This window comes from Bacillus rossius, chromosome 17 (assembly GCF_032445375.1).
Source record: "Bacillus rossius redtenbacheri isolate Brsri chromosome 17, Brsri_v3, whole genome shotgun sequence".
In the NCBI taxonomy this organism is placed as follows: Eukaryota; Metazoa; Arthropoda; class Insecta; order Phasmatodea; family Bacillidae; genus Bacillus; species Bacillus rossius.
In genome coordinates, this window is record NC_086344.1 from 18,630,722 (window position 1) to 18,643,663 (window position 12,942).

Consider the following 12,942-nt stretch of genomic DNA (forward strand, 5'->3'; position numbering starts at 1 on the left):
ATAGCTGGAATTGCTAATTTCTGACGTAGAACATTTGTTTTGACTCTCTAGGTAGTGTCAGATTGTTATAATTTGGACCCTTGACATTCCATACGTATACATACATATATCTTGCTAGTAATCACATGTAAACCTAGCCTTACTGTTTTTTGTGATTCTCGAGTTAATACGTTGGGTTAGTTATTGCTCCGAAGCATCTTATGTAACCAGTTAGCCTCGTTTTGTTTGTTTATTCAATATTTCACTTGATAGATCGCTTAGGAAATGATTTATTACGTGTCCAGTGTTGATTGTACATACAGCAGTGAGATCTATTTGTGATCAGATATGGTATAAGGCTGATTTCATTGTATTTCCCAAAACAAACATTAAAAACTCTAAAATGAATTGTCTTTACATGCAGAATGATTCCCACTCTGAAATCTGTAAAACAACAGACGCTTAAGTATTTCTCCTCTCGTGTGAGCAATATAGCTTGTAGAGTGTTGGGTCAGGCTCGAACCCAGTACGCTGCAAATAAATAAATAATAATTAATTGAAAATAATTATTTTAAAAAATGTAATAATTTATGATTTACTATGCAAATAAATAATACATACAGGAACATAACCTCACTTGAAGAAAAAAAACACCACTTCTATCACTAATATTCACAATAAATAAACATTTTAAATGATATGGACCAATATTCAATTTTCAATATCAATCGCTAACGTATATGGTTTAAAAGCACATATATAATTTTTTATTTGTATGTAGCCTTATTTCATTCTGTTAATTTTTTGTTGCATGCTGTGCATGCATCAAAAAATTCACTCTCATAATTTTTTTTCATAACACACCTAAATAAGTATAACTTCAAAAAATGGCAGGTTTGAAAACGAGAGTGGCTTAAAGGGCCCGCCTCGTCAAGGGTGTCAGTGAGGCGGGATGATAAGCGCGACACTCGATGGTATTTCTAGCGCGGTATAGCCTCCAAGCGCAAGGCTCTGAAATAACGCGCAGTCTTCTCGTCGTCACAGGACAACTATGAAATTTGAGCGGTGACCATAACATTGTATGGCGGAGAAATGAAGATAAAGGTATAATGCAAGTCCCTTAAGTGCTTTCAAGAATCTTTACCCGTTGTTTTACACCTACAAATGACTCTGAAAACGTGCATTTTAGCAATTTGAACTCTTCTAAAAATACAGTTTTAAAAACTTAATCCGAAATCAAAAGTACTTTTCGGCCCTCAGCGAACACTTAAATGCTTTTCGTAAACAAACCCCACTGGGGTATCTCGAGTGGTTTATAAATCACGTTGCTTTTCCTGAAGCTCTGCGCACCGCGCGTGTGTCCGGGTAGGCGGAGCCAGCGTTCCAGCTGCAACTTGCGAACAGAGCACGGAGGCGACGGTGCGGTGGCACATCCGACCCGAACCCACGCCTCACCTGTCCTTGCCCTGCACGGCGTGCATGGCAGGGGCCGGCGGCGCGGCGGCGCTCCCGCTCCGGCCCGACTGGTGGCACGGGCTGCGCGCGGGCGGGGGCTTGCTGCGGCCGCAGAGCAGGCTCTGGCTCAGGTCAGCCATCTCGTCGGGACGTCGTGCCGCAAACGTCGCCCGCTGGTCATTTTCATGCCCTGCAACGCAACACAACACAACTTACCAACATTTTCAGTCAAATAAAGCTTTTTCGTAAGCGTGCATTTAATTTCATTCGGCTCACCGAGTCAAATGATGTTGCAAGTATATTGCTGAAATTTTATAGGCCTACCAATGTAAGACTTAGCCATCTATTAAATACTGAACCATTTGAGGAATCAAAAGTGATCTAATAGCAGGGAGGGGGGAAAGGAAATTCCAAATCAGTTTTTTTTTTCATGCAAAGGTATCTAGAAACAATCAATGGTGCATCACACACTGATCTAAGTCCGTCCTACGTACCCTTGTGATTCAACAGGTGATGGTAGAACGTGCTGGAATTGCCAGAAACTTGAGTTAGGCCTGCTGAACAGTTACATTTTTTTTTTTAATTTTCTTACTAACTTAATTTTTAGCACTTAGATCACTTTGTCCCAAAATGATTTATATACCCTAAAATTGCAGCCTACTAATAATATTTCTGTCTCCAGCCTAACCTACACATTTGTTTATAGGAAAGGGGGGAAAGGAAAACACAATAATAAATTATTGATAAGTCTATTTTTGGTGACTAAAGGGTCTCCCAGACAAGACTTAAAATATTATATCCCAATACCAACAAATTATGTATGTCAGATTTTTTTTAAATTCATATTCAACTTACAATCATAACTCATTTCTATAGCACAAGTTTTTGTTATGTCCAGGATTTTTAGATGTACATACTAAATTAAAACAGCAAGCAGCATGTACCATGGGAACAATTTTTACAGGTTCATGCCATCAGGATCAAGGGATGAACTTGGATATGTGAAATGGAACTTTCACTCCTTTAAGTTCTCTTTTATAAAGGTTGAACTTGGAAACTTTATAGAACAAGATGGAGGAACAAAATTAATGTGTTATATTTTATATTGTCACCTCAGTGTACGTGTCTTTCTTTCTCTATGAACCATAAGTTAATAATTTTGCAGGTATATCTTTTAGTATTAAACTTCCTTGCTCAAATAATTAGATATTTTGTTAAGCCAATAAGAAATGTATTTTCAAGTTTCATGCGTAATATTATATAACTAAATTTTGTAAAATTTGTAAGGTAATAAAAGGTAGGCCAATTACTGATAATACTCTTATTATTATTATTTTATTGTTATTAAATTCTATTATTTTATTATTTCATTTAGGTTCTGAATTGGATAATATTAAAGTTGAATATATAATTCGTAAATAATAATAAATAGTTACTAATGTTATTATTACTATCATTCTTATTAATATAATTTCATTATTTGATATATTTAATTGAATTACTATTCATTTAGGTATAAATCGTATTATTGGAGGTAATCCTCTAATAGATAATTAATTTATTATTAGAATAAATAAATAAACAATAAATAAATAAAAGTTTGGTTTGGAATTTTGACAGAGAAAAGAAAACGGGAATTAATATTGGAACCATCGTAGAAGCACAACGTATAATTGCGATACAGAAGAAATTGTAAATTACGGCATTTTAATTATTTAGAAGAACAGTATAAAATAATATGAGAAATTTATTCTACAGAGAATTGGAAATTATTTATCGATTTGAAGAGAAAGGACAACTTATACAAAGATTATAATAATTATTCAAGCGATCCAGTTCGAAGAAAATAAATCATTTATACGAAGAATTTCAAGAAGTATTCAGGCGTTCCCAGGATGAAGAGAACAAACCACTTCTACGAAGATTACAAGAATTATTCAGGCGTTCCCAGGACGAAGAAATAGAAAATCTATGGAATAATCATCAGTTCGAGACCATCCAGAACCAACGAGAGGCGTTCCCAGGACAAAGTCGTGGAACTGCTGCGATGGTGTTCCCAGGACGAAGTCGCGGAACTGCTACGCTGGTTTTCCCAGGATGAAGATGCAGATCATTCGATGCTGAGTTCCAGTATTAAGGAGTCAGAAACCGTACTAGATAGTTTTATTACCCCGAACTATTACCACAGGTCGGTCATATCTTTCTTAATGAATATCGTATACCTTACAAACTTTTCAGAACTAAAAACCTGGAATATTTAAAATCATTAAATTCATTTTACGCACCAGTTTTCTTCTAATACCAGAATGTTGACGTCTCTTATAACTTGAGTTACTATTTAAATATAGTGTTTCATATAATCTAGAAATCTAGCGAATACCACCACGACATACCCTGCTCTACCTACTGAATAGCTATGATAATGAAAATTACTTCACTTTGTACATAATTCATTCAATAATTGAAGACATTTAATAAAATAGGTGAAATGAGTTTGACAATATTTTACTGGTATGAAGCAAACCATTTATATCACGTTGTATTAATTGAATGACACTGAAAAGTAATAACCTTTGTTTTTCGTTCACTATACTAATATTGTGGCATTCATATTTAAGTCAAAACATTCACACCCTTTTATTGTTTACTTTTAATTCATATAAATATTCAATTTATTACAACTTCTTAGAAGTTGTTGGAGCCCATAAATTAACATTAAATGATTCTTTCTTTTGCTTTTATTTTATAAATTCATTAGAACGGGTCTAAGTATATTCGAGTTATTTGAAGTCAAACCACTTTATAGTAACCGATAAATGTTTTGACGGAAGTAACCCGTTTACTTTCAAAACCTGAAATTCTTAAATAAAATGTGCCACGTACAATACAGCTACTTATGATTGTATCATAACACATGTTTAAAGATAAGTTCTTTAAATGATTCATCCAATGAGGAATTTTGTTTTAATACAATTTCTTGGACATACACCATTGCAGTTTTGCACTAATTGTCATGGAAAAATTCCAGAAATTAAGAAATAAAAATAAAAATATCAAAACATAAACAAGTCTAAAATGGCAGTTTGATTTTTTTTTTTTGGGTTTTTCTTTTTTGGTTTATATTTTCATATTTATATTCATATTTCTTAATTTGGGTTATTGAATTTTCCCATGACAAACAGTGCAATACTGCAATGGCTTAAGTCCAAAAAAATTGTACTAAATCACATGTTTAACGAGTAGGTTACTATCTAATTTTGTTATCTTCAGTGGCCATAAACTGAGCCCTACTTTAGTCATGTTAAGCTGGTTGATAGTTGCTGTAGCGGGAAGGGGGGGGGGGAGGCATGACCTATCCCTATCTCTCATTCATTAGTACGCCCTTGCCAATGTCCTGTTGTGGCGTTTAGTAAAAATATTAAAATGTTTAAAAATAAATCAACTACTTCTTTCTCTGATGGCATGTGGTCTCCTTAATAAAAAAATATGAGTCTTTCAGTACTCACCAGTGTTGAGTAACATCTAACCTCGGTAACGAGAAAATAAACATGCACTCATGTTGAAAATACACCTATAATGAGAAACTCTCAGACACAAAATTGAACATAATATAAATCTTTTAAACAATGCCGAGCATGATAAATATTCGCAAATTGTGTTTTCAACTGCATTTCTGGATGCAAATCACATGTGCTTTCCGCACCCGCTGCTAGAATTTATTGCCGGAGCAGCTACGTCGACTATTGAATCACTCTATTTGCAGAGCGAAAGGTTGAACTACGTAATGAAACAGTTCCTATAAAAGCAAGAGAGAACTGAAAAAATACTAAACCCCAGTTTTGGAGCTAATTTTCAAAAAAAGGATTTTATTAAAATACTGCCCATCTTGTTAAAATTCATGAAACAGTTATGACTATAAAGTTTCCCTTTGCCAGTATCGTAGTTGTTACACATACCCATTCCTTGACTTCCATCATATTTCAGAAATTACTGCCACTAAATGCTGAATACCATGAGCTAAGATGTTAACATTTATCAAAAAAAATTTTTGAAGTTGCAACAGAAAAATTTCTGCAGGCCACAAGGTATAAAGGCAGTATTTTGTTTTGCGCTTGTCAGTGCTATGGTTCCCAAGAACTATTTTTTTTTATGTGAAATTTCTTGATTTAGCAACAGTTTGATTAGTTTATTGATTTGAAAAACTGCAAGGGATAAAAAAAAAAGCACCCATTCAAATAAACATGCATTATTTCTGCATTATTCTTAAAGTCATGTATTTTCTGTTCATACCTATACTTCTCCATACATTTGAATTTTTAATTATTACATACAATGTATGCATTTATTATGCAACCATAGTACCGTAAACAAGCTGCTTTTTTTTTTTTTTGTTTATAGTTGAACTAAATGTGAGGTGAAAATACAGAAGAAAAGGAGAAAAAAAAGAAAGGAGAAGAAATGGAATGCACTTGGAAGAGGAACCTAAATGGTTCAAGGCAACATCAAATTAAAAAAAAAATTATGTAAAAGAGCTAATGGTAATGGTCTAGACCAGTGACTTGCACAGAAAATGAAATTAAAAATAAAGTTTATATGATTTTTAATAGTTTCTTGCAATGGTCAAGGGTAATTTGGACGTAGTTATGCAAAAAGGAACCAACCCACATGAAACCTATTCTGAGTATTTTGAAGTTGAAGTTAGTTATAAATTGTAATTCTTGTATTGATAACATAATGTGGGTATAATTTTAATGGTCCAGTATAAATACTGATATAATAATAGCAACGACGGTACGATCAACCCTGTACTATTTTAATTTATTTTCAAATAAAAATGTAACAAAATTGTGGGTTGGTTCCTTTTTGCATAACTACGTCCATTTGTAAATAAATCATGGCGTAAGTCCGTGACATCTCATCATGACTGTAGTAGCTTGTTCTTTAGCCTTAAGGTCCACAAAATGTGATGAATAAATAAAAGAATTAAAACATTTTCAAGAGTTGAACATTCCAGGTGATTGATGTCTGCGTTCATGTTACTAATTATGGAGTGAGGTGATGCAGGGGACCAGGTTTTTAAACCAGGTCTGATCATCCCGATTTTGGTTTTCGGCTGCTTCCCAAAATCACTCCAGACAAATGTTGCGATGTTTCTCACTCCACGCCACAGCCAACTCTCATTCCTCAACTTTCCTGAATTTTGTGTCGTCAAGTGTTAACGTCTATCTTGGCCACGTCACTGATGAAAAGAAAAGCTCAACTCACAAAAAATTACTAGTTTAACAGCAATATTTCTACTGATGAAAAGAAAAGCTCAACTCACAAAAAATTACTGGTTTAACAGCAATATTTCTGTTAACAGTATAATTCAACTAATCATCAAAAAATGTTCATTCCAGGGGGATTCCACGGTACAATATTTTCTACTAGTTTGCTTACTAGAATGCTTACTGGTTTCTGTACTGTGTAGGCTACAAGCTGAAACACTAGGTGCGCTACAAGTTTCTGCTGCACACGATTCTAGCTGCCTTGCTAGTTTTGTTAAGAGAATATTCTCCACAACAAATTTTTATTATGATAATTCACATTTTTTACTGCATACAAACAAGGCTCTTCTTTGTATGCATTTATTAAAACGAGGAGTTGGTCACTATTCCACTTATTTTCCGTCCATGTTTATCACGACATGCGCGCTTAAAAGTGTAAACAACCCCTCATGCTGTTTTCGTGAGTTCTGATTGGCCACTCCTTAAATATTGGAACGCAACAAGCAACGAAAATAGGATGCAGTCTATTACGCAAAGCCAGTAGCCCAGCTCGTACAGCTACTAGTATCCAGTTTGAATTCGAGTGAAGAAACTAGTAGTAGAGCCAGTACGACTCCTAGCTTACAATATTGTAAGGAATATTGTACCGTGTGCGGCGGGCTTAAATGTGAATTTTTCAACTTTTGGTAACTGATCCTTATTGTGAATCCAGTTCTATTTTAACATAAAATATTAAAATAAAAAAAATAAAAAAGGAATTGCAAATTTTGTTATGCAAAGCTCTACAGTTACCAAACAACTATATTTGATTTCTAAAATATGTACAAACTTTGAGGACCATAGTTCCCAAGAGCAATTGTACTGTGTAACACATCCAATTGCATTTCAATAAACATTATTAAAATAAAGTAAGCCTTTGAATGTTTGTGATTAAAAATTATACTATAACTAAAATAAATTTGATTTCGAAAATTTAAATTATAAAACTGGAACGAAATGGCTACAAAATAGGGAACAATTACCCAATTTTTTTTTTTTGTCACAGAAGCAGCAGAAATAATTTATTACAAAATTGGCAATGGTAAGATGTTATTTGCTATAAGGAAAATTTCACGTTTAAGGCATATTCTTATGAATTCCATTTTTCAGATAATTATAATACTGCTGTTTATTTTAAAGCCTTTTCGTGTGAAATATCTTCATCCCAAATACCTCATTTTCACTGCCTTCTCCTTACTTCTAACTTTAATGACTTTGTTCTTTTTAGACTCTGAACTCAAATAGTACCTATTTGTCAAAACTACACAATATCAGTATCCTGGAATGGTCACTATGTTTTATAATAAATGAAGGTATATCAAAGTGAATTTAAAAATAACCAACCGGCTATGCTTTTAATACTACTATGCGCTTTGAAAAGCTTACCATTTTAAACAAAAATATGTACTATATTCACAATAAAAACAAAAACGCAAAATCTACGAACAGTGTGAGAGAATACATTCTTCCACAAAATATTTTCCAGAAACGCTTAACTGGTAAACAACGTAATCGTTATAATACAATCAACATACACAAATATTTACTTTTTGGCAGGGAGGAGCACTATGTCCGTGCTATACTACCAACACAAAGTATAAAAATCATTAACAGTATTTAAGTATTTCCATGTGAAACGCAATGAAAAACGATGTTTTTAAATATAATTTAATTATACACGGAAAAATTACAATCTTTTATATATTTTAACTATTATTTTCACAAATGTCGTCTCTGCTTATAGTTTTGAAGCATTGGTCTAGATGATTCACATTCAATTGTTCAAAAACCCAACTTCAGCATAATAATTATTGGCGTTTTCTTCAGAATACAGCTGTCTGCTACCGGAAGGTTTTGAAATATTATGGCTGATACCAAAAAGATAGAAGAAGCTTTGGAGCATGTAAGAATTGCAGAAAAAAGGTAATATAACTATTCAATTGTTATAAGAAATTATTCAGTCTAATCATTGCTTTCCAAACAGGAAATTTTCAGTTTTCGTAGGCCTATGAATGAATGGTTTGTAATATCACAGGTAAAAAGACAGTTTCTAAAGGAATTTCATTTTTTTTATTTTTTCTAATAATTTGCAGTGTTCCAAGTGAAGGTACTACATTGTGTCTGTCAGCCTATAACGTGCCCTATAGATTTATTTTCCATCTTCCTTGTTTGGTAGTATCAAGAATATTTAATAATTTATCTTGAATTCATGTTGCTTTCAGTTGTGGTGTGAATATCGGTGATTTTATCATAATATCTCTACACCTTCTTGCATTCATTCTTTTTGTCAAGTTTGCCAGTTGTCAGTCAGGGATAATTTTTGCTGGAAGTGTCACGAGTAGGAACTTTAAAACTTTTGTGGGTCTTAGACTGGGTTTATAAACTACACAAGGGATTGATTGACTGATTTACACGAACAATTGGGCTTTCACTCTGTGGCAAGGTGTCCCTTTTTTTCTTTCACTGACCCCCTCCCCCCCCCCCCCTCCCTCCATTTTAGTCATCTCTTCAGGTTACTTGCATATTTCAATCCCAGCATTCCTTTTTCCAGCCCATTCCACTTGCTCCCCGTCTTCACAAGGAAGGTGTGTCTCCCTTTTTCCATTCACCTCCATACCCTCTGGAGCTTCCAACCGTGATCTCTCCGCCCTCTGTTCCGAGCCTCCGTCTTCCTTTATCACATTAAGCAGTCTGACCGACTTTTCCACCCTCATTCCCTCTAATGTTTCGCACACCAACTCCTTAATCATTTCTGTCAGACTATGCATTTCCCCCTCTCCCCACATACCCATCACCCACCTCGCCGCTCTGCTCTGCACTTTCTCCAGCTCCCTTACCTCAGTCACTGCAGTTGAAAACGCAAGCCATAACTCAAGAACGTTAGAAGTTCAACAATACTTGCATTGCACTATTGCCACATGCGTAATTTATAATCCCATAATTATGCTAAAATGTAATTTCAGAACATTTTGTCTCCTGCATTTGTTAAGTAGTTTATGAACCCGGCCTCTTAATGGCCTAAAGGAAAGACTCCACAGTCCTCTGTGTATTTTACCAATGAAATAGTTCACTGTCGGCTAAATTAGAGTATTTAGTAAATTGCTTGTGAATCTGTACCTCTTTCGGGACAGATTCATTATTGTAGAAGTATTGGTGGAATATTTTATTAAAAAAATTAATACATACTGTTTGTCCTGCCCCAACTAAGCAGGTCTGTAGGTAAACATTTCAATTTAGTCTTCTTGTGGGTCTTCACATCCAATTTACTTTTTTATATTCAATACTAGTATGCATCATGATTCTGTAACAGTATGGATGACATCATCAATATAATGGTGCTGATGTCATTACTACCATACATTCTTACAGGAAAAGCTTGGGAATATGGGGCTTTTGGGCAGGAGACATTCACTTGCTTGTTATTCAGTGAATCTTTATTTGAAGAGATTATATTTTACTGTCTTAAATTACTTATATTAGAATTCCACCTGTTCTATTAAACTACACAATACCAAAAATACATTACTTAAAGTAAATTGTGATACCATTTAGTCTATTCTATAATTTTACATTTCATTGTGATTTTACATTTTGAGTATTGTGCAATATGCTAGAACCCTACCAATTTTAGCATGTATTATTGTACTGAAATACATTTAATTTTATATTTGAATGTACCTAGTTTATATTCGTAACTATTACAGCACATTTTGCGATACATGTTTTTTATTTATTACTTCACAGAATTTTTGCTGTATCATAAATTCTTCATAATTGTATTTATTTATATTGTAAGAAAATTTAATTATGCTACCACAAAATATAGCTACTAGAATGGTTAAAATTGTAGTTTTCTACACATTTGCAAATTCGATATATTTCTGTTTTGCTTTGCACACAAGAAACCCTACCATTCTCATCTTTAATGCAATACCCATATAGTATTTTACAATTGAATATACTTTTTATTTTTTCATTTCCATCTCAATAAAACTTCTTATTTTACCGCTGTTACCCTATAAAAATATATATATACATACTAAAGACGTAGAATGTAGCTATATCACTACCAATCTACGATACAAATAAAATTAACATTGCATCACAATATTAACTGTTTCTGATGAGCCAACTTTTGTTTACAATATCCACTCAAATTCAGTATTGCAAAAATTCACTGATTCTGCTTTCCTCAAACTCTAATGAACTATTAAAAAAATGCTCCACGAAAGCAGGTGACAAGCGGAATACAGACTTTTAGCGTTAGCAGTACGCACTAGCAACCATCGGTTATTGGACATCACAGTGGATGGTTAGTTAGCCATACACACTAGCAACCATCTGTCATTGGACATCACAGTGGATGGTTAGTTAGCCATACACACTAGCAACCATAGGTTATTGGACATCACAGTGTATGGTTAGTTAGCCGTACGCACTAGCAACCATTGGTCATTGGACATCACAGTGAATGGTTAGTTAGCCATACACACTAGCAACCATCTGTCATTGGACATCACAGTGGATGGTTAGTTAGCCGTACGCACTAGCAACCATTGGTCATTGGACATCACAGTGAATGGTTAGTTAGCCATACACACTAGCAACCATCTGTCATTGGACATCACAGTGGATGGTAAGTTAGCCATACACACTAGCAACCATAGGTTATTGGACATCACAGTAAATGGTTAGTTAGCCATACACACTAGCAACCATTGGTCATTGGACATCACAGTGAATGGTTAGTTAGCCATACACACTAGCAACCATCTGTCATTGGACATCACAGTGGATGGTAAGTTAGCCATACACACTAGCAACCATAGGTTATTGGACATCACAGTGGATGGTTAGTTAGCCGTACGCACTAGCAACCATTGGTCATTGGACATCACAGTGAATGGTTAGTTAGCCATACACACTAGCAACCATCTGTCATTGGACATCACAGTGGATGGTTAGTTAGCCGTACGCACTAGCAACCATTGGTCATTGGACATCACAGTGAATGGTTAGTTAGCCATACACACTAGCAACCATCTGTCATTGGACATCACAGTGGATGGTAAGTTAGCCGTACGCACTAGCAACCATAGGTTATTGGACATCACAGTGGATGGTTAGTTAGCCGTACGCACTAGCAACCATTGGTCATTGGACATCACAGTGAATGGTTAGTTAGCCATACACACTAGCAACCATCTGTCATTGGACATCACAGTGGATGGTTAGTTAGCCATACACACTAGCAACCATAGGTTATTGGACATCACAGTGGATGGTTAGTTAGCCGTACGCACTAGCAACCATTGGTCATTGGACATCACAGTGAATGGTTAGTTAGCCATACACACTAGCAACCATCTGTCATTGGACATCACAGTGGATGGTAAGTTAGCCGTACGCACTAGCAACCATAGGTTATTGGACATCACAGTGTATGGTTAGTTAGCCGTACGCACTAGCAACCATTGGTCATTGGACATCACAGTGAATGGTTAGTTAGCCATACACACTAGCAACCATCTGTCATTGGACATCACAGTGGATGGTAAGTTAGCCATACACACTAGCAACCATAGGTTATTGGACATCACAGTAAATGGTTAGTTAGCCATACACACTAGCAACCATCGGTTATTGGACATCACAGTGGATGGTTAGTTAGCCGTACGCACTAGCAACCATTGGTCATTGGACATCACAGTGAATGGTTAGTTAGCCATACACACTAGCAACCATCTGTCATTGGACATCACAGTGGATGGTTAGTTAGCCATACACACTAGCAACCATCTGTCATTGGACATCACAGTGGATGGTTAGTTAGCCATACACACTAGCATCCATAGGTTATTGGACATCACAGTGGATGGTTAGTTAGCCGTACGCACTAGCAACCATTGGTCATTGGACATCACAGTGAATGGTTAGTTAGCCATACACACTAGCAACCATCTGTCATTGGACATCACAGTGGATGGTTAGTTAGCCGTACGCACTAGCAACCATTGGTCATTGGACATCACAGTGAATGGTTAGTTAGCCATACACACTAGCAACCATCTGTCATTGGACATCACAGTGGATGGTAAGTTAGCCGTACGCACTAGCAACCATAGGTTATTGGACATCACAGTGTATGGTTAGTTAGCCGTACGCACTAGCAACCATCTGTCATTGGACATCACAGTGAATG

General features: G+C 35.3%; 2 protein-coding genes across 9 annotated transcripts in view; one reads left to right on the forward strand and one right to left on the reverse strand.

The window, feature by feature from the left end:
• Positions 1–8,301, reverse strand: part of LOC134540812 (translation initiation factor IF-2) — a 66,525-nt gene extending 58,224 nt beyond the window's left edge. For 6 of the 7 annotated variants that reach the window (XM_063383758.1, XM_063383760.1, XM_063383756.1 and 3 more), the window contains exons 1-2: positions 8,127–8,286; positions 1,435–1,624 (exon numbers count right to left, since the gene is read on the reverse strand). In XM_063383758.1, the coding sequence (XP_063239828.1) occupies positions 1,435–1,574 (140 nt within the window). In that variant the 5' untranslated portion in view covers positions 1,575–1,624; positions 8,127–8,286. The other variant, XM_063383754.1, reaches the window with a different exon arrangement.
• Positions 8,302–8,531: 230 nt separating this feature from the next.
• Positions 8,532–12,942, forward strand: part of LOC134540821 (gamma-soluble NSF attachment protein-like) — a 57,178-nt gene continuing 52,767 nt past the window's right edge. For both annotated transcript variants that reach the window (XM_063383778.1, XM_063383779.1), the window contains exon 1: positions 8,532–8,663. In XM_063383778.1, coding sequence (XP_063239848.1) covers positions 8,605–8,663 — 59 coding nt within the window. In that variant the 5' untranslated portion in view covers positions 8,532–8,604. The remainder of the gene's footprint in view (positions 8,664–12,942) is intronic.